This window comes from Trichechus manatus, unplaced genomic scaffold, assembly GCF_000243295.1.
Source record: "Trichechus manatus latirostris isolate Lorelei unplaced genomic scaffold, TriManLat1.0 scaffold00007, whole genome shotgun sequence".
NCBI lineage: Eukaryota > Metazoa > Chordata > Mammalia > Sirenia > Trichechidae > Trichechus > Trichechus manatus.
The window spans coordinates 28,570,626-28,591,921 of NW_004443943.1; the positions used below are offsets into that span (position 1 = coordinate 28,570,626).

At 40.3% G+C, this 21,296-nt stretch overlaps 1 protein-coding gene across 7 annotated transcripts in view; it reads right to left on the reverse strand.

Annotated features, from left to right (window-relative positions):
- The window catches only part of ARMH3 (armadillo like helical domain containing 3), a 207,615-nt gene that overhangs the window by 119,450 nt on the left and 66,869 nt on the right, over nucleotides 1-21,296 (reverse strand). For all 7 annotated transcript variants that reach the window (XR_002825655.1, XM_004370069.2, XM_023740974.1 and 4 more), the window contains one exon: nucleotides 16,111-16,199. Coding sequence is in view for 6 of the 7 variants with exons in the window: in XM_004370069.2 (XP_004370126.1) it covers nucleotides 16,111-16,199 (89 nt within the window). In the remaining variant the exon portion in view is untranslated. The remainder of the gene's footprint in view (nucleotides 1-16,110; nucleotides 16,200-21,296) is intronic.

Below are 21,296 nucleotides of genomic sequence, written 5' to 3' on the forward strand. Positions count from 1 at the left end.
GTCCCTGGGGTCTTAAAAGCTTAAGGCAGCCATCCAAGGCATGGCAATTGGTTTCTATTTGCCTGGACCAAGAGAGGAAGAAGGAAAATCAGAAATAGGAGGAGGATATGGAATGGGTGGCTAATCGCAGCTATGAACAACTGCCTCCTTTGCCAGGAAACCAGAAGAACTGGATGGTGCCTGGCTACCATTACTGAACATTTTGATCAAAGATTCTATAGAAGAATCCTGATCAAAAGGGGGAAAATGCAGAACAGAATGCCAAATTCTCATGGACTCTAGACTTCCTGGAGCCATGGGGGCTCAGTGAACCCCCAAAACTATTGCCCTGAGATAATCTTTAAAACGTAAACAAAAAATATCCCCTGAAGTCTTCTTAAAACCAAACAATAGTTTATCTTAACTAGTAAAAACTGTCTGCCTTAAGCATTGTGCTCTTTTAAGAACTATCTATATGGGATCAAAGTGACAACAGCAACTTGCAAGATCAGATAGGAAACTCAGGGGGCAGTGAGTTTATGTTAATGGGAGAGGAACAGAAAAGGAGGGTGAGAATAGTTGTACAATTGGACGAATGTAATGAATGTCACCGAATTGTACACGCAGAAAAGGTTGAATTGGTGTATATTTTGCTGTATATTGTCAACAACAACAACAAAATAATTTTTTTTAAAAAGCAGGTAAGGTAGGTATGCTTGAAGAAAGCACTGGCATTCCCAAGCAAGTGTCTACTTATCTGCCCATAGAAGGATTTTTTAAAATCTACTTTTTGCCACTTCTTAAATAGCAATTAAGCTCAGAAATTTGACTATAAAACTGACATCTTAGTGTTCTAAATTTACTCCCACATGGTGATTTCCCCATCAAATTTGCTCAATTTACAAGTCAAAATGAGGGTCCCCCTCCTACCCTAGGCTGCTAGCATCTCATGTCACCAAGTTTTAGCCATGTATCTGTTTCAAACATCATTGCCAAGAGGGCCATCTATCTAATTCCAACTGGTCACTAGATGTGTCAGCTATACTGGACAAACTACAACTGGACTACAGCTATGAGTAGGGGTAAGCTTACAGTGAGAAGAAAGCCCCAATTGTTCTAGCTATTGAAATAAAAGTGCAGCTTGCTCTATCTGTTCTTTCTCGACAGTGACAACATTTACCGAAAAGGTCCCTTCTCTGCCTGGCAATTCTTAATGAGGCGAGAAATTGCTGAAACCCAAGCAATACCAGTAAAGAGACTACCTGTCAAGTCCTTAGGTTAACAGTACAGCTTTAAATACATTTCTGCAAATAAACTTTAGGCATAAGAGAAATTATCAGGTGCCTTGTTCTCTTTTACCCAGGACATTTGTCCATGAAATAAATCCTATTTCTGTGCCCATCTTGAACAATGTCCCTGTACTCAGCTCTCCTAAACTGATGGGAAACTATAAAGAGCAGCTGCAAGCAATCTGTAGTTCTTCTGTCTTCTCCCCTTCAATCTTCCCCTCCCACGGACCCAAGAAAATGTTTGACCTTTTCTTTTCTATATCATATCTGCTTCTCTACCAGTAGATATGATAACCATTTTCCCGTGCTGTCTGAGGTTTGCATGAAGACTACTACTCTTAGAGTATAGATGTGAGCTTTGATTTGGAACAGCAGGGAATGATGAGTAGGAGTAAGACTCTCCAAGACACTTGCTGCCTGCCATACAACACCCCTCACTCTCCATCCTCTAAAAGCACAGGTACAGAAAAGAAACAGCAGGCAAGGAAAGTACAAGAGCGTGGCAAGTACATTCTGTTTCTAAAGCCTGAATCTCTCCCCTCAAATAGCAAAAAAGCCTTCCTAGGGATGAAGGAGGCAGACATCCTCACAAGAACAATTCACCCCTGCCCCAACTTTAGTTCTCTGGGGTCCCATAATGGAAAAGAAAGTGATAGCCAGCTGGCCTTTTTGATGCTGTCTGTTAAAAGTGATCTGTTGGACTGAACAGAAAAAAAAGCTTCATGGGAACCCATTCTGAATCGCACAACTTGTTTAGCTCCTGCTAGGAGCTCAGGGAACAAACGGGACTAGCTAAAATCCACATAAATATGACAAGCCTCCTTCCTTAATGAAGACCACCTTGATGAATTATTTAATGGCTGCCTACCCATCCCCTAATCACAAGCTTAAACAAGCCCTGTTTATGGTAAACCACCAGACAATCGAACTCTAGCAACTCACAAAAGAGAAGAGAAGGGGATGGGTAGCACAAGTGGCACTCTGCAAAATATGATGGCTGGAGAAAAAACAGCTTTTGCACACATCCAGTCAACGTGGGCTTTCTGTCCCCAGCACACACAGCACAGAGATGCAGCCTCAGCAATGACTACATGGTAATTAAGGGGCAGGAAACCTGGAGAAAAGGAAGTGGGAGCAATGATTTATTGCTCTGCTGCTGGACTACAGCTAGTCTTGATCTCTGGGATTCAGAGTCAGGGATGACAAAGTGATAAACATGAAGGGAGGAAGAGAGCACTTCTGGCACAGACCAAGAAGCAATCTGTGTCCCAACTGCCACAGACATTGGCGGAGCCAAAAGGTATTGAGAAGAGCCCAGAACTACAATTCTCTGAGAGTCAGTACCAGGAGGGACTTGCATTCTGCCCCTGATAATTTACATCAGACCGAGAAAACAAAAAGTCAGTGTTTTCTCACCTGGAAGTAGTAATTCTATGGAGGGAGTTTACCAGGCAGCTAAAATGAACAAAGCAACCTTAAACTTGGCTCTCACAAGCTTCTGACATCAGAGACTACAATTTCTGTTCAAGAGAGGATGTCCCAAATATCCTGTGAAATAGTGCTTTTTCCTTCATCACCACCCTGACTTTGCATTGATTATATCAACTGTTCTGTGTCCTGTACACCACTACACATACATTCTCTTCTATCTTCTGACCTGATGTGATGATAGTTCTAAGTCTGTGAGGCTTCCACATAGTTGACTATAAATTTTTAGAACTAGAAAGGACCTTTAAAAAAAAAAAAAAAGCTCATTGCCATCAAGTCGATTCCAACTCACAGCAACCCTACAGGATAAAGAACTGCCCCATAGGGTTTCCAAGGAGCAGCTGGGGGATTCAAACTGCCGACCTTTTGGTCAGCAGCCAATCTCTTAACCACTGTGCCACCAGGGCTCCAGAAAAGACCACAAAGGTCATTTAATCCAAATCCCTCATTTTTAGATAAGAAAACCTTCCCTCCCCCAAACCAGCTAGTGACTAAGCTGGACTAAAACCTGGTGTCTCATTTAGTGTTCCTTCTACCAATTCCATTAAGATAAAATTAAACAAAAAAGGTGCCAGATGGAGTTAAATGTTAAGTGGGGGGGAAGCTATGCATAAACGGTGTGCTTAGATTTGCTGACTATGTATACTCTTACCAACACTTCTCTAGACTCTGGTTTATAACTTTCTCCACCTACTGGCTGCTCCAGGTTATTTTCATGTATTTGGTCCACTTTTTCTCTTGGTCCTCGGTTACTTAGACTACAGTTGTTTAATACCTCATTATTACCTTTCCGCTACCCACTCTCAACAAAGGAAGACTCCCAGTAGCTCTTCTCTGCACAAGCCACCTCAGCAGGCCCTGTCATCCTCTACAACTGCTCTCATCTCTTTTTCACATCTCGCCTCTCACATACCTCTTCTCTTCTCTGTCTCTGCTTACTCTCTAATATCTTTTGAAAACACAGCACATAACTGCCTACTAAAACTGTTCCTTATTCCCTCACTCAGAGTTGCCTCCTTTACAGTTCTGTACTGGCCATGGAACATGACTGGATCCGGACTTTAAAGGGAGTGAAGATTCCCTTTTCTTTATGCAAAATCGGAACCAAAACGAAAACACATGAATATAAAAAATAACCAGGTTTATTCACAAGCCATTATGGTGTAGAGTATGCACAGGGTTTAGAGAGCCAGCCGAAGAAGAGACTAACCTCATGCTGGAGCAGTTTCAAGGACAGACAGAACTGGCACTCAGGATTTCAGTGCCAGCACACAAAAAGCACAGTGCTCATGCTGGCTGGTCCCTGGTTCACCCCCTAAACCCTCCCCCCACACATTTTTAGAAAACTGCCCTTGATCCACTTGGTGCCATATGGGCACATGACCAGCCAAACTGTTCCAAGGACAGTCACCGAAGTAGCAGTACCTGTAGAGAAAGGTAAGATAACGATAAAAAATAAGGAGTTGATTGTATAAACATAGTATTGCAAATTAGTCCTATGTCTGTAATAGTTTGCTATCAGGTGCAATACATGCAGTAGTCATTGTGAAAGATACGAGGGGCAGGATGTACTTTGTTTTCTTTTTAACTTGATCCTCTGGTTTATCATGCTCATTTTTAAGTAATGGTGCTTAAAAAGGGAGCAGGGATAAGGGCTAACATAAGCCTCTTCCTCACCAAAGGTCTGACTCCCTTGTCTGGGCGATTTCCACAGAAGAGCCTTATATAATAGGAACTCAATAACGTGTAAAGGAGTTTTGCCCATTAGGCGATTAACGCTGCTCATTTCCACAAAACAGAATAGCACAGTTTGTTGCAGAGAGTATCCTTTGGGGATAAGGACAAGCTTGATGGCTGAACACTTCCAGGCCTTGACAGACTATTCCCAAAGGCCCCGATCCTCCAACAGCTCCAGGACAGCGGGCTGCCAAAACACCAATACCATACAGGCATATTACAGAGGAATGCATTATTTCCTCCTGCAGAGCAACAATCAACACGACAAGTTAATAACTGGGCCAGAAGTTAATACAGAGTATTTCAAACCTTCCTCTTTTCTACTGCTCTCTACTAATACCTTAAAAAGAGACACTTAACTATAGAAATCACCTCTCCCAAGCTGATTCATCTCTTTTCAAAGGGAGAAACACAATGGTCCATAAATGGCAAAGGATGTAACATTTATTAAGTGCCTGCTGTGTGCTAGGCATTATGTAAAGATTTAAAGTACATTATTCTCACTAAATCCTCTTAGATAGCCGATGAAGTAGGTATTATTGTTCCCATTTTACAGATGAGGAAACTGAAATGCAGAAAGGTTAAGTTACCCCAAGTCACATAGCTGGTTGGAGCTACTTTACATTAAGGGAAACATTCTAGGGAGAAAGTCCATGAACTCTCCTTGCTGAGGTCTGTAAACTGTACTGGTTCTTCCTAAACTTTTAAGCTATCCAGGACCAATACCTATACCTGTAACCAAAAGCCATAACTTTAGTCAGGACTCCACTAATCAGCCCCTCACACACCAAAGTGGCCAAAGGGAAAATCCTGTAAGTTCAGAGTCCATCTCTCCTCTAAGCATCTCAGGATTTTACTCCACTGGCCTGGGACAGTTTAAACTGCACACTCTCAAAAAAACAAGAGATCAATGTTTTTCTTTCACTGACACTACCATGAGCCCCACAAATATTCCACCCTAACGTTCTGTAACCTCAGCATAACTCACTGGCTGATATTTACTTTGTGGTACACTATACTGAGTACAGGGCTAAACATATAAAAGTGCTTCCTCTTTGATGGGGAAAAGGAAGGAGCCAAATATACTCAGTCAACAGAGAGTCCACGGACTCTTAGGCAAGAATGCAAATTCAAAATGAACCCTGGGCAACCTTCAAGACCACACTGTGGCAGTCTTCAGAAAAATAATCAAGGTTTGCTACCAATGCACTGAGTGCCAACAACCTCCTAAGAAATCCTTGGAGATCTTGGATTTGACTCCTAATCTTTGCTGTCTCATCTACTAAATGAGGCTCCAGAAAGATGGCTACAAATACTTTTACCGTGCTGAGTAAAAAACAGAGTTACATCTATGAAAATAAAGTTACGTCAGTGAAATATCTGAGATATTACACATTAAATATATTTAAGTTGCTAAGGTCCAAGTGTAGGGACGTGCACATTCCATTAACACTTGTTTCTTCATAGGAAAGTCTTTTCTACCAGGCCCCCTGAAAACTTACTTTCTGGGCTCTTTTTTAGGAACCGCCAACTGGCTGCAATTGCTGCCTCTTTTAACTCTGTACTAGAGGCAACTGTCAGTCTCATACTTAGTTTTGGCTCCTTCATTGGGGAGTCTTCTGCATCATGCGTGGTGAAACTGTATGACACTATGCAGAAGTTCTGACTTTAATGCATGCAGATGCTGGTGGAATAAAGCCTAGCATGCAGGTTCTGAGAATCTGAGCCAGGACCAGATACCCTGATGGTTCCCTAAGTCTCAAAGGAATTCCCAGAGGCGGAAGAAGCCAATCTATTTTTTTTAATGGACAGGGTTCAGCACCATCAGCCTGAGAATCCTGCCACATCTTACACAGTCTCCCCTTCCCCTACAAAGAACCTTATTTGCAGAGCTGTTCCTAGTATTAATGTACCCCACACAATGAGGACTTTCCCAGATTTTTTCTATTCTGCTTTGAATTCAGAGGGAGGGGAAGAAAGTAACAGCAAATTCTGTTGCCATGTAGGAGTAGAATGAATAATGAATATGGGAACTTCTCCAGGACTAAAACCTGTCCTCCACATTGAGGTAAACCAGGTGCAGAGAGGAACAAGCCAACCACAGGAAGACACAATTAAGTGGTAGCTCAGACGCCTGCCTCAGAGAAGCTGAAGGGAGGCTTAATTACAAAACCAAGTGAATGACATTTAAATAAGATTTAAAACAGGAAGGAGACAGAGAGCCTCCAGCAGAGCACAAATAAATGTCGCCACAGAATCAGGTCAGAGAGAGCTGTCTGTTTGAGCAGCTTTTACATGCTATCAAGAGAAAGAGGTAGAATGCAAAGGCAGCACTCAGCCAGGCCCTATTTTGTTGCCTGGCATGGAGTTAGGATGAGGTGCCACAGATCCAAAATCAAAGCATGCTCATTAGGGGAGACAGATAATTTCACAGTGACTGACAGAAGAAAAATATTAGCATCTCACTTGCTTAGGAGGGAAGTCAAGGAACTCAAAAGACAGGCTGGATATAGCACCAGTGTAACAAGCTAATGCCACCAAAACCCCAGGGGTACTATAAACTCAGCCAATTCCAGCATCTCTGGACAAAATCACCAATTACCTAGGGACATTGCCAGGTACCAGCAAGCTTACTGTCAATCAGCACAATGGCGCAGGAAGGATCTAGAAGCCAACACCTGCCAGTAGAATAATTTAAAAATAAACTAGGAGGCTTCTCTGAATACCAGCATCTGTCTGGCTGCAAACCCAAGCACCTTCTTGACACAGAGGCCAACGAATCAAATATGAGAATGGAATACCTTTGTGTGCTACGAGCCTCTCTAGGTGAACACAGCACAAAAGTTAGTAAGTAAACAGGCTACACTGCCTAAAGTGTACACACCCTTTTAGGTGAACCAGAAAACAGAGCAAATCCTTTCTTTACATGAAGTCAGGTTCTGTCCTTACCATTTTCTTTGCAGTTTATATAGTATTTGCTAAAAGGGAAAATAAGGCTCTCAACCATCTCCAATTCCCCATTTACCTGGGAACACTGAAATCCTCACAATTACCACCAGCCCTCCTCTTTAGAATGAAAATGAGCTTTTACATGAAAGTTTTCATATCCCAGACTTTGGGAAATGCAAGATCCCATACATTTCATTCCTGTGAGGCTGCCTCTAAGTGCACTCAGAGCTACTGTCTTCTCGTCAGGCCATACCCACACCCGTCGAGTCGATTCCGACTCATAGCGACCTTGTAGGACCAAGTAGAACTGTTTCCAGACTGCCACATCTTTCTCCCGTGGAGCGACTGGTGGGTTCAAACTGCCGACCTTTTGGTTAGCAGCCAAGCGCTTAACCACTGCGCCACTAGGGCTCCTTTCAGGCTCATTTTTTCCAACATTGCCCAGCTGAGTGACAGACAAAATCACCCTTTCGGAAATCTAATATTCAAGGAGACCATGTCTCAGGGGAGCCATCTGATATAGGATGAAGAACTTTACTTCCGCCAAAATCAGGGAAAATCAGTAACAGACCTGTCCTGGTCACTCTAGATGCAAGGAAGGATGATTCCTTATCACACCAAATGCTGTATTCGTTTGGAACTAGGATAGGCAGAGCAACACAGGCTACTTCTTTCTCTGTCCTTTCCACTTGAAAAGATGCTGATGGGTCTATGAGAGTTGATACTTCTCTGGCTACGAAGGGACTTCCAGTGCAGAGAAAGAACAAGGAGCGATTTCTCACTTTTCTAGGGGCTTTTAGGTGGGGAATCTTTTTCTCCCTCTAACAAGCTAATCCTGTTAAAGATTTTATCTTTTGCTTCTGTGAAGTTTCTGGGGAGATGAGAGAAAGATTCAAAGTAGTGTAAAATTTTCGTTTTAGCCAAATGTGATTTGAAGGGAAAAAAGCTTTCTGGTATACTTTTTCATCTTAGGGCTTTGTATACTGCTGTACAGAATCTTTCATAACTAAATTATAAACTAGAGAGATGCTCCTGTTACTGAGAGAATTGTGCCCCCCATAAAGGTACGTTGAAGTCCTAATCCATATACTTGTGAATGTAACCCTGTTTGGAAGTAGGATCTTTGAAGGTGTTATCAGTTAACAAGAGGTCATACTGGAGTAGGGTGGGTCTTGATTCAATATGATTGGTGTCCTTATAAAAGAGGAGAAGATACACAGAGACGGGGAGATAGAGGAAGGACGCCATGTGATGCTGCAGCTGCAAGTCAAGGAACACCTTGCAGCTACCAGAAGCTAGGAGAGAGGCATGAAACAGTTTCTCTCTCAGAGCCCTCGGAAGGAATCAGCATCTAGTCTTCTAGAACTGCAAGAAAATAAATTTCTGTTCTTTAAAAGTCACTCACATTGTGGTACTTTGTTATAGCAGCCCTAGAAACTAATAAAACCAGTGGCTATCAAGTCAGTTTCCACCCATGGCAACCTAAAGTGTCAGAGTAGAACTGTGCTCCACAGGGTTTTTAATGGCTGATTTTTCAGAAGTAGATCACCAGGCCTTTCTTCTAAGGCACCTCTGGCTGGACTCGAACCTCCAGCCTTTTGGTTAGCAACCAAGTACACTAACTATTTGCACCACCCAGGGACTCTAGGAAACTAATACAGCCCCCTATATTAGGCCATTCTAACTTTAAGAAAGAATTAATTATCCATAGAAGAAAAAAACCTCTTTCTTCTTGCATATGGAAGCTACAGCAGTCTTAACTAGGCACATCAAGACTGGAATATGTCTTGTGACATATTCCCCCATTATGGACTGAAATGTGTCCTCCAAAAATATATATTGAAATCCTGGCCCCTATAAATATGATCTTGTTTGGAAATAGGGTTTTCTTTGTTGTCTTAATTAGGTCATACCCAAGTAGGGTGAGTTCTAAATCTAATCACTTCTGAGTTATAAAAAGAACATATGTATTTAATTTTTTTTTTAGAAGACCCCCATTATCTAGCTTATCTTCTGATGTTTATGTATTGTTATGGTTTGTATCCTATTTATGCCGTGTATTTGGGCCTCTAGTGTTGACCCTATTTTTTCTTCTATGATCTTTATAGTTTTTCCTCCATATTTAAGTCTTTGATCTATTTTGAATTAGTTTTTGTGTATGGTGTGACGTATGGGTCCTGTTTCATTTCTTTTTTAACAGATTTTATGTCCAGTTTTGCCAGCACCATTTGTTAAAAAAATTGTCTTTTCCCCATTCGATGGATTTTGGGCCTTTGTTAAAGATCAGGTGACCACAGGTGGATGGATTTACATATGGGTTCTTGATTCTGTTCCATTGGTCTACGTGTCTGTCGTTGTACCAGTACCAGGCTGATTTGACTAACGCATCTGTATAGTAGGTTCTGAGGTTAGGTAGTGAGAGTCCTCCTACTTTATTCTTCTTCTTCAGTAGTGCTTTACTTCAGGCAAAGATTAGACGGGCCCATAAAACACAAGGAGACTAAATGGGCACACCAGCCCAGGGGCAAGAACGAGAAGGCAGGAGGGGACATGAAAGCTGGTGATATGGAACCCAAGGTTGAGAAGAGGAGAGTGTTAACATGTTGTGGGGTTGGCGACCAATGTCACAAAACAATATATGTGTTAACTGTTTAATGAGAAACTAATTTGCTCTGTAAACCTTCATCTAAAGTACAATTAAAAAAAAAAGAGCAAAATGGGTGCAGAGACACACAGCGAAGACAGATGCCATGTGACGCTCATCTACAGGCCAAGGAATGCCAAGGAACACCAAGGGCTATGGCAAGGAAGAAACTGATGCAGCCAAGACCCCAATTTAAACTTCTAGCCTCTTGAACTGTGATAAAATAAATTTCTGTTCTCCAAAGCCACCTACTTGCAGTATTTGTATTACAGTAGCACTAGGTAACCAAGATATCCCCTAAATCACAGAAAATTTAGGGGGAAAGGGAAGAACAATTTAAAAGGCAATTTAAAAAATAAACAATAGCAGCTGCCAAAATTCCTGTTCTCATTTACCATATCTTTTTACTGTTATGGTGTTGTCCACCTAGATATCCTCTCTGAAACTAAAAGAAGCAATACTGTACACTTATATAAGATGTCACCCTTGGGGAAAGCTAGGTGAAGGGCACACGGGACTCTATGTACTATTTTTGCAATTTCCTGTGAGTCTATAATTATATCAAAATAAAATTTTTTTAAAAACTAAACTAAAAAAAGACAATTAAAAGTTCAAAGCATCCCCCAAAAAACCAAACCCATTGATGTCGAGTCAATTCCAGCTCACAGGGACCCTACAGGACAGAGTAGAACTGTCCCATAGGGTTTCCAAGGCTATAATCTTTACAGAAGCAGACTGCCACATCTTTCTCCTGTGGAGCAGCTGGTGGGTTCCAACCGCCAACCTTTGGGTTAACAGCTGTGCACTTAATCACTCTGCCACTGGGGCTCCTCAGTTCAAAGGACAGTTTCCCAAAAAAAGGGGGGACTGCCAACTGTCAAAACTATACTTTATCTACCCAACAACTGCCAGATAAATCTGTGGTTCGGGCTTTCTCTTGAAACATTTCAATCCTATAAGACAACACATACAGTATAACAAGCTTCCAACAAAAGGCTCTCAATCCTCAGTCTCAAGGTATACCTGACCATGAAGTCAAAGGCTTCTGCCAGTGATGGGAATGTCAGCTGGATCCAGAAAGCTGTAACACTCTCTAGGTTTTCCATTTTGTCCCCAGTAGGTATCTGAAAGGTCAGGCCTTGTGCAATTTCTCTCTTTTTCACAAAGCTGTGAATGCTCTGGATGCTATTTAGCACAGTGAAGCTGAACAGATTGTTTTGGGGGCTTTGGGGGCCTTTCTTCCTGCAGGGAGGCAAATGTTGCCTAGTGATCTGCGTCTGAGCATAGGAGTCAGGAACTCTAAGTTCTAATCACAACTCTGTTTAATGTTTCGTTCCACTATCCTTGGCAAGTCACTTAACCCTTCTGTATCTCCACTCCCTTCCCCAACAAACGGGGATAAAAATAATGACTTATCACCCAGGGATATGGCAGACTGAAAGAGTAAGGACTGTGATCCACAGATAAATGTCGAGTGTAAAATACCAGTATAAATCTGCCTTTAAATGAACCCATGTTTTCAGACTGTGGAAAGCCACACTATTTAAATGCAGGCTGCCTCCCCAATGCCCCTTCTGCCTGCAGTGGAAGTAAAATAAGCTGACTCTGTGAAGCTCTGTTCAAGTACTTCCCTCTCCAGCAACTACATGCTTCTCTCTAAACATTCTGCTCATTCTTCAGTTAATGGCTTAGAAACCATTAAGGTTTCCATTTTTACTTGGTTAAAAGCAATACATGTGTTATAGGTAAGTAAGAAAGAGACAAAGAGAAGAGAAATTACCCGCTGCTCCCTTTCATATCAACAACTTGAATAAAACTAAGGTGAATGGCTAACTCTACCAAAGGTGATAGGGTCAGCTTAACAGAAACATGACAACAAACATCTTACCAGGTTCTATCATTATTTATTATTATTATTATTTTGAGGACCAAACACAATATTGTGCTGCTTTAAGAAAATGTTGATTTCTTATTAATGGAAATTCTATGTATCCATTCAGTCATTTATTTATTCATTCAAACGTTTTCTGAGCCTCTATTAAAAGCCAAGCAGTCTGCTGGGGCTAAAACAATGATTAAAACACAGGTCCAGCCCGCCAGGAAATTTTTTGAGAGGAAAGATATTTAAACAAATCATTGTATAAACATATGCAAACATAGCAAAACAATGTAATATACTAAAATAGAGGCACAAAGTGCTATAGAAACACACAGGAAATAAAACATAGTGAACAAAATGGCCTTCAGCCTCAAGAAGTTCAAAGAAAAGATTGCTAAAGTTCCTAGTCGGAATGCGGTAAGACCAGTAAATAAAAATATTAAACCAGATACTAAGATGTTCTGTGAGAACAGAATTCATCAGGAGGCTATGGAACATAAAATTAAGAGAGGGGTTAACATGAGGTCATGGATGGGCTTCAGAAGGTCCACAAACTCCCTCAAATTATATGTAAAAATGTGTGTATGTGCAAATGGACATTTTTCCAGACGGAGACCATAGTTTTCACAACATTCTCAAAGGTAAACAACTATTTCACTTGGACCTTATCCTAATATCCTAATACTCAGTTTTCCCATACCTATCAGTGGAGAGCTTTAAGACCTCACGTTTTACTCAAACCAGGAGATCTGGGTAGCCTATAAGTCAGGGAAGAGCTTCTGAACTTTCCATAATGTGGTAGAAAATAGTGATTGCTGGAAAAGAGGCCAATGCAGACAGGTAGGACTTCATTTCCGTACTCTAGTTGAATTTAGCTTAAATAAATTTCCCCATGTACTCAGATACCATGATGATAAGCATCATATAAATAGATAGTGGCAGCAGGAAGTAAGTCAGGGCTTGAATCTGTAAAACCAACAGTAAGGAAAGCATATCAGACAAGGTTGAACTCCCAACTAATACAGCTTGTTCCTCTTTATTCATAAGACCAAACCTGGGAATTCCACATGAGAATTTTAGGGAACTTCTGGCTGCCTCCCGAAATAGAGAGCTGCAGCAGTCGAACAGCATACGACTAAAAATTAGCACTCAAAGTGCAGTAATACTAAACGCCCACATTCCAAATGACAAATGGCATTTGAACCCTAGTGGACTGCTTCCTAGACACCCAATGGCTTCTGCCTGTGTGTCCGATCTAACAACATATGCCTTAATAATCCTATTTATAAATAAAATTCAATTTTCATTTACAGCTTGTAGCACACGCATGGACAAGCATAGATACGCGTAAGTATACTTGTCATGATGAGTTTCACACACCTCCCTCAAATCTGTAGGTCTAGAAGCCAAAGAAAGAGTGAAAGCATGGGAATACCAACATATGAGGGGTAATGCCAGCCAAGGAGTGGGTAGATCCACCACAGCCACACTTATATTCACTGCTTGCAATATTATACATTATTACGGGTTCCGACTGCATTGGATGTAGTGCTGTATTTTGCAGCTTTCCTTAACACCTGCTGTTCAGCATCTCACTGTACACTCCACGTACGAACAATGGAGCCAGGGTTCTAGGAAGGCTCACCCAGTCTATATGTAAAAAGGAGACAACTTCACTTGACAGGGAACTCTAGTAGAAATGCCTACGCCTTAGAAACAAGCAATGGTCTAAGCCTCACAATACTCAACATACCCTTCTCCTTGACCCATAAAGGGTCTCAGAAAGCCAACCAATCAGTTCTGAGATAGCACATAATTACCGAGATGAACAGGAAAGAAGGTACTTGAAGACAAAGTCAGCTGACCAACATAAAATAAAGAATGGTCTCCCTCTTTAAAATTTTCTAGCCAGAATGAGGAAATGCCAAGTGCCAAAAATGATAAATATAAAAGATATGTTTAAATCTTTTTAAAAGATAATTGCCTGCTTAAGCAAAAAACACTGACAATGTACTCTGGGGTTTATAACATATGTAAAAGCAAAATATATGATGACAATAGCACATAGGACAGGAAGAGCATGTCATAATCAGGCAGGGGATACAAGGTAAAGGTAGCAGAGTAATGCGAAGTCCAGGGAGACAGACCAAGGCAAACGGTAGAAGGCAATGGAATAGGACAATAAGGAAGAGGACAACAGCTATGAGGATGGGAGAAAAGCCAGAGAGATCACAGGGGCCAGAAGTAAAATGGTTAGGGCAGAAAGGAAAGAAAAAAGACAAATTTTTAAAAATAAAGAGAAAATAAAACCAGAAGGGAATTGGAAGCAGGCAGAATAACTATGACTGTAAAATCAGTGAAAGCCAAAACCTGTGTAAGGTAGATTACCTGTCAGAGAAGGAAAAGTCAAATATTTTCCACTAAAACAAGCAACAGAAAAGTGGTGAAACTGCACCCTGGCAAAGGTATAAAACTTTTGAGACCTGGAAAAACAAGGCCATCCTGTCAAGTTCTGGCTCTCACAGGTTTCACTGTACTACCAATTGCTTAGTAACTGCTGCAAAGGGTAACTTTATCCCAGCTATCGACACAAACCATTTGTGCTTGTTTTAATCCTAAATTATGCCATAATCCAAAAACATGCATCATTTTTTAGTCTTTTTTTTTTTTTTTTAATTCGAGGTTTTTAAAGTTTGACAACCACATAAGTATCCACTGGCAACAGTAGTCCTTTATATTAAAAAGAATTGCTGCTACCTAAAAACTTCTAAGGAGCCCTGGTGGCACAGTGGTTAAGCACTCGGCAACTAACTGAAAGGTCAGCAGTTCGAACCCACCAGCCCCTCCACAGGAGAAAGATGTGGCAGTCTGCTTCCATAAAGATTACAGCCTTGGAAACCCTGTGGGGCCGTTCTACTGTCCTATAGGGTTGCTATGAGTCGGAACTGACAACAACGAGTCTGGTTTTTTTGGTTTCAAAAACTCCTAACTTTAGTCATTTTAATCTCTTTTGATCTCTCGTTAGTTCTTCTGACATCCCTCAATCTCAAACTCTGACACAATCACAAAACATACTCTTCTCTCCTAAAATAGCAAATTACCACTATTGCCACTTAGTGTTATTCTCCCTACTCCCCGTTCACCACCATAGGCAGTAACTGCAAAGAACTTGCTAATCCATTAATTAAAGATCTCTACTTCCCATTATGGAGGACTAAATTTAGAAAGCCAAATTGAGTTAGGAGGAAACCATGGGTCACAACAAGCAAGATGAATTTCATGGAATGCGACTGGGGTGTTGACCTGTTTCTTCTAAAGTCTCTGACACTAACATACCCTCCTCTGCTGAGAATAGAGAAGCCCTCCCATGGGTGTGGCAACCATTCATCACTATAATCTTCCGGAGAAAATTTTATTGTACCATCAGGTCACAAAAGCCACAGGACCCATCAGCAAGTGACTGTCTGTCTCCCCTGCTTTCCTGAAACCTCCAATTTAGTCACACAAAAGAAAGGGGTGGCAAGCCAGCAATAATTATACCCTCAGAGAAGAGCCACTTCCCGCCTGCAGGGGTGGCAGTGACTTTACTGGGCTACCAAATGGATAAGAAGATAAAAGTAAACACTGTAATTTGCTGTTTTTGTCTCTGGCACAGTGGGAGTGGTACAATCGACACTGTAAACAGTAACAATGCCAGACGTAACACAAAGAACAGGATTCCCCCCATATCCCCACCCCCACCTCCGCCCCCTCTCCCTATGACATTCCTCCTGAGATTACTCATCTTGAGGCAACACAAAGAAACTCCCTATAGTCCATATGCTGCTACCAAATGGAACAGAGGGAGAATCCAGGTTTGTACTGACTCCTATCTCACTCTCCCTCATGGCAACTCAAGAAGAATTCAATCATTTCCATCCAGCTGACAAAAAATGGAGGAGAAGGAACAGGAAAGACAGTGTGGAATAGGTATGCGACACACCCAAGTGTGAATCAAAAAAAGGCTGAAATGTCAAAAAAGTATAAATGAAAAAAGAAGTATCCGAAACAAACTAAAAAGATTTTTAAATATTTGTCTTGAACCCGGGCCTAGAGGGTCCATAAGAGGTATAGGAAGAGAGAATGAATTCAGAAGAGAAAGTTACCTGACCAGAGTTCCCGCCAGGTGTAATGCAGGCGTACTCTACACTTCTTCTGGTAGCAAAGCAGTTTATGTACTACCTGAATGCAGCGTCTACAAAAGAGAAAGAGGAAAACTGGGGTAAGCCTAAGAACATGGTGCAAACTCACCACAGATAGCTCTTTCTTTAGTGAGGCAGCAGCTTTGCTAAGCCACTGAAGACACTGGATATAAATATACACACATGCAAAAAAAAAAGGAGCTTCTACCTGCAGCTGTTTTGATGGATGAATACACACACACCACTTACTCTACCCCTTCCCCTTATCACTGAGAAAAAGGGGCTGGAACCACCTATAGATCAATGGCCAATTAGGCACCATTGATAAAATTCCCTTCAGTATCTTTCCTGGGAGGAATGATGTAGCAGACACGAGACGCAAAAACACAAAATTACAGATCTTAAGCTTCTAGATTTAAATTTGTTTTTTATTTAAATAAAATTTAAATTTAATTTATAGTTAACTTACAGTTTATTTACATTAAAAAATACCTCATAAAAATCAAAAACTTTTGTTCATCTAAAGGCTTTATCAAAAAAGTGAAAAGACAAGCTACCAACTGGGAGAATATCTTTAGAAAGTACATATGCGACAAGAGCCTAATAAGCAAAACATACAGTATAAAACTTCAGCAACTTAACAACAAAAACACACATAACCCAATCATAAAATGGGAAAAGGACTTGAATAGACATTTCACCAAAAAGGACACTCAAATGGCCACCAGACACATGAAAAGATGCTCAGCATCAGCCATCAGAGAGATGCAAATCAAAACCACAATGAGATACCATTTCACTCCCACTAGGATGGCTAAGATTAAAAAAAAAGATTGGCAAGGATGTGGGGAAATTCGAACCCTTACCTACTGCTGGTAGGAATACAAAATGGTACAGCCACTGTGGAAAACAGTGTGGTGGTTCCTCAAAAAACTAAAAATAGAATTACCATATGACCCAGAAATTCCACTCCTAGGTATGAACCCAAAAGACTCGAAAGCAGAGACTCAAAAAGAGACTTGTACACTGATGTTCACTGCAGCACTATTCACAATAGCCAAATGGTGGAAACAACTTAAATGCCCATCAACAGATGAATGGATAAACAAAATGTGGTACATACATACAACGGAATACTACTCAGCCAGTAGGAGAAATGAAGTCTTGATACATGCTACAATATAGATGGAACTTGAAGACATTATACTGAGTGAAATAAGTCAACCACAGAAGAATAAATACTGTATAACCTCACTTACATAAAAAAAAACAAGAAAAGACAAATGTCTAGAGAACAAAGTTTCTTAGTGGTTACCAGGGGTGGGAAGGAGGGAGAATGAGGGGCTTAATGGTCATGGAAAAATCACATCAAGGACAGGGTTGCACAACTGATTATCGTAATTACTGTCAATAAGTTGTACAACTGTAAAAAGTTAAACTGGTAAAAGTTGTGTGATAGATATATTTACAACAATGACCAAAAAAAAAAAAAGAGTAGCTGCTGAGGCTGCTTTTGTATAACCAAAAACCTCATAGGATACAGTTCCTTGGTTTGGAGGTTTAGGGTCATGGTTTCATGGGACATCCCAGTTAACTGTCCTAATAACATGTTTAGGGCTTCTGTTCTACCTGTTAGTTTGTCGTATAGTGCCTGAGGTCTTAAAAGCTTACAAGTGGCCATCTAAGTCACAACAATTGGTCTTTATTCACCTGGAGCAACAGAGGAAAAAGGAGAATCAGGAATAGGAGGAGGATATGGAATGTGTAGCTAATTGCCTCCATGAACAACTGCCTCCTTTGCCATAAGACCAGAAGAACCAAATGGTGTCAGTTACCATTACTGAGCATTTTGATCAAAGATTCTATAGAAGAATCCTGATCAAAAGGGGGAAATGCAGAACAGAATTTACAATTCTCATGGACTCCAGACTTACTGGAGCAATGAAGGTTGGATGAACCCCTGAAACTATTGCCCTGAGATAATCTTTAAAGCTTAACCCAAAAATGTGCCCTGACGTCTTCAAAAACCCCCCACCTACGCACTCTAGGGAACAGGGACATATTTTCCTCCCAGACACTCAGGGGCAGCCATTAGCCCCCTGACTTACTCAGCACGTGACCCCCTACTGCAGCCAGATACCTGTGCCTATACCAATCACCCCTGCCTGTCTAGGACTGTAGGTGAGAGCCTGCACCACACACTTGGTGACCAACTACCTGGACACCTAAGCTGAATCTATACAAGAAAAGTAAACAGACTCCTGGGCTCACATACCGAGTAACAGATCTAACCACCTGGTGACAGGATGTTAGAGCTTCAAAGGCGCCAATAATCAAACTAGCTCACGTGAGTAGCCTATTTGGACATATCAAAACAAAACAAAACAAGAAGCTAGGACACAGTAAGCAAACATAAAATAAATAAATATACTAACTTATCGATGGCTTGGAGACAAAAGTCAATATCAAATCACATAAAGAGGCAGACCATGATGGCTTCAGCAAGCTCCCAAAACAAAGAATCAAGAAATTTTCCAGAGGAAGAGAACTTCTTGGAATTACCAGAGGTAGGATATGAAAGATTAATATACAGAACTCTTCAAGAGATGAGGAAGGTGATCAGGCAAAATGCATAACATGCCAAGGAATACACAGACAAAGTAAAACAGGAATTTAAGAGTAGAGAAGAGCATAATGACAAATTTAACAGACTGCAAGAATCCACAGAGCGACAGCAAACAAAAATCCAGAAGATTAATAATAAAATTTCAGAATTATACAACTCAATAGAAAGTCATAGGAGCAGAACTGAGGCAATGGAAGTCAGAATTAGTGAGACTGAAGATAAAGCACTTGACACCAATTTATTTGAGGAAAAAGAAGATAAAAGAATTTTTAAAAAATGAAGAAACCCTAAGAATTATGTGGAACTCTATTAAAAGGAATAACCTACGAGTGATTGGTATACCAGAACGGGGGGGGATAACAGAAAACACAGAGAGAATTGTTGAAAATTTGTTGGCAGAAAACTTCCCCGATATCATGAAAGATGAGAAGATACCTATCCATTTTGCTCACCAAACCCCACATAAGGTAGATCCCAAGAGAAACTCACCAAGCCATATTATAATCAAACCTGCCAAAACCAAAGATAAAGAGAGACTTTTAAGAGCGTCTAGGGATAAATGAAAAGTAATCTACAAAGGAGAGTCAATAAGACTAAGCTAAGACTACTCAACAGAAACTATGCAGGCAAGAAGGCAACTGGATGACATATATAAGCCCTGAAGGAAAAAAACTGCCAGCCAAGAATTACACATCCAGCAAAACTGTCCCTCAAATATGATGGTGAAATTAGGGCATTTCCATATAAACAGAAGTTTAGGGAATTTGCAAAAACCAAACCAAAATTACAAGAAATACTAAAGGGAGTCCTCCGGTTAGAAAATCAGTAACATCCGATAACAAGCCAAGACTAGAACACAGGACAGAGCAACCAGGTATCAACCCACATAGGGAAGTCACAAAAATAAATCAAAGCTAAAACACTGAAAACAGGGAGACAGAGATGTCAATATGTAAAAGATGACAACATTGAAACAAAAAAGAGGGACTAAAAATGTAGTCATAGATTTTTCATATGGAAAGGAAGTCAACGCGATATAAAGTAATAAAAGACTGGTATAAACTTCGAAAAACAGGGTAAATATTAAGGTAACCACAAAGGAAACTAACAATCCTACACATCAAAATAAAAAACAAGAAAAACATAAAGACTCAGCAAATACAAAATCAACAACAATGAAAAAGATGAAAAGAAAATACATAAAGAAAAACGACTCAGCACAGAAAATTTAGTGGGACGAAGAAACTGTCAACAACACCCCAAAAAAAGACATCAAAATGACAGCACTAAACTCATTATCTATCAATAATTATGCTGAATGTAAATGGACTAAATGCACCAATAAAAGAGACAGAGAGTGGTAGAATGGATTAAAAAACACGATTCATCTATATACTGCCTACAAGAGACACACCTTAAGTATGCTGTCACAGTATGGGGGGTACAACTAGGATCACATAGCAGTGTGTGTATAGAGTTTTGTATGAGAGACTAACTTGAATTGTAAACTTTCACTTAAAGCACAACAATTAAAAAAAAAAAAGAGACACACCTTATACTAAAAGACACAAACTAAAACTCAAAGGATGGAAAAAAATGTATCAAGCAAACAACACTCAAAAAAGAGCAGAAGTGGCAATATTAATCTCTGACAAAATAAACTTTAAAGTAAAATCCACCACAAAGGATAAAAAAGGACACTATATAATGATTAAAGGGTAAATACACCAGGAGGACATAACCAGAATAAATACTTACACACCCAACGACAGGGCTCCAAAATACATGAAACAAACTCTCACAGCATTAACAAGATAGACAGACAGCTCCACAATAACAGTAGGAGACTTCAACACACCACTTTCAGTGAAGGACAGAACATCCAGAAAGAAGCTCAATCAAGACAGAATTTCTAAGCCACAATCATCCAACTTGATCTCATAGACATATACCAAACACTCCACCCAACAGCAGCCAAGTATACCTTCTTTTCCAATGCACATGGAACATTTTTCAGAATAGACCACATATTAGACCATAAAGCAAGCGTTAACAAAATCCAAAGCATCGAAATATTACAAAGCATCTTTTCTGAACTGAACGCCATAAAAGTAGAAATCAGTAACAGAAAAAGCAAGGAAAAAAAAATCAAACACATGGAAACTGAACAACATCTTGCCCAAAAACTACTGGGTTATAGAAGAAATTAAAGATGGAATAATAAAATTCACAGAATCAAATGAGAATGAAAACACATCCTAGCAGAACCTTTGGGATACAGCAAAAGCAGTGCTCAGAGGTCAGTTTATTGCAATAAATGCACACATCCAAAAAGAAGAAACGGTCAAAATCAAAACATTAACCCTACAACTCTAACAAGTAGAAAGAGAGTAGCAAAAGAAGCCCTCAGGTGCCAGAAGAAAGGAAATTATAAGAATTACAGCAGAATTAAATGAAATAGAGAATAGAAAAACAATTGAAAGAGTTAACAAGACCAAAAGCTGGTTCTTTGAAAAGATCAACA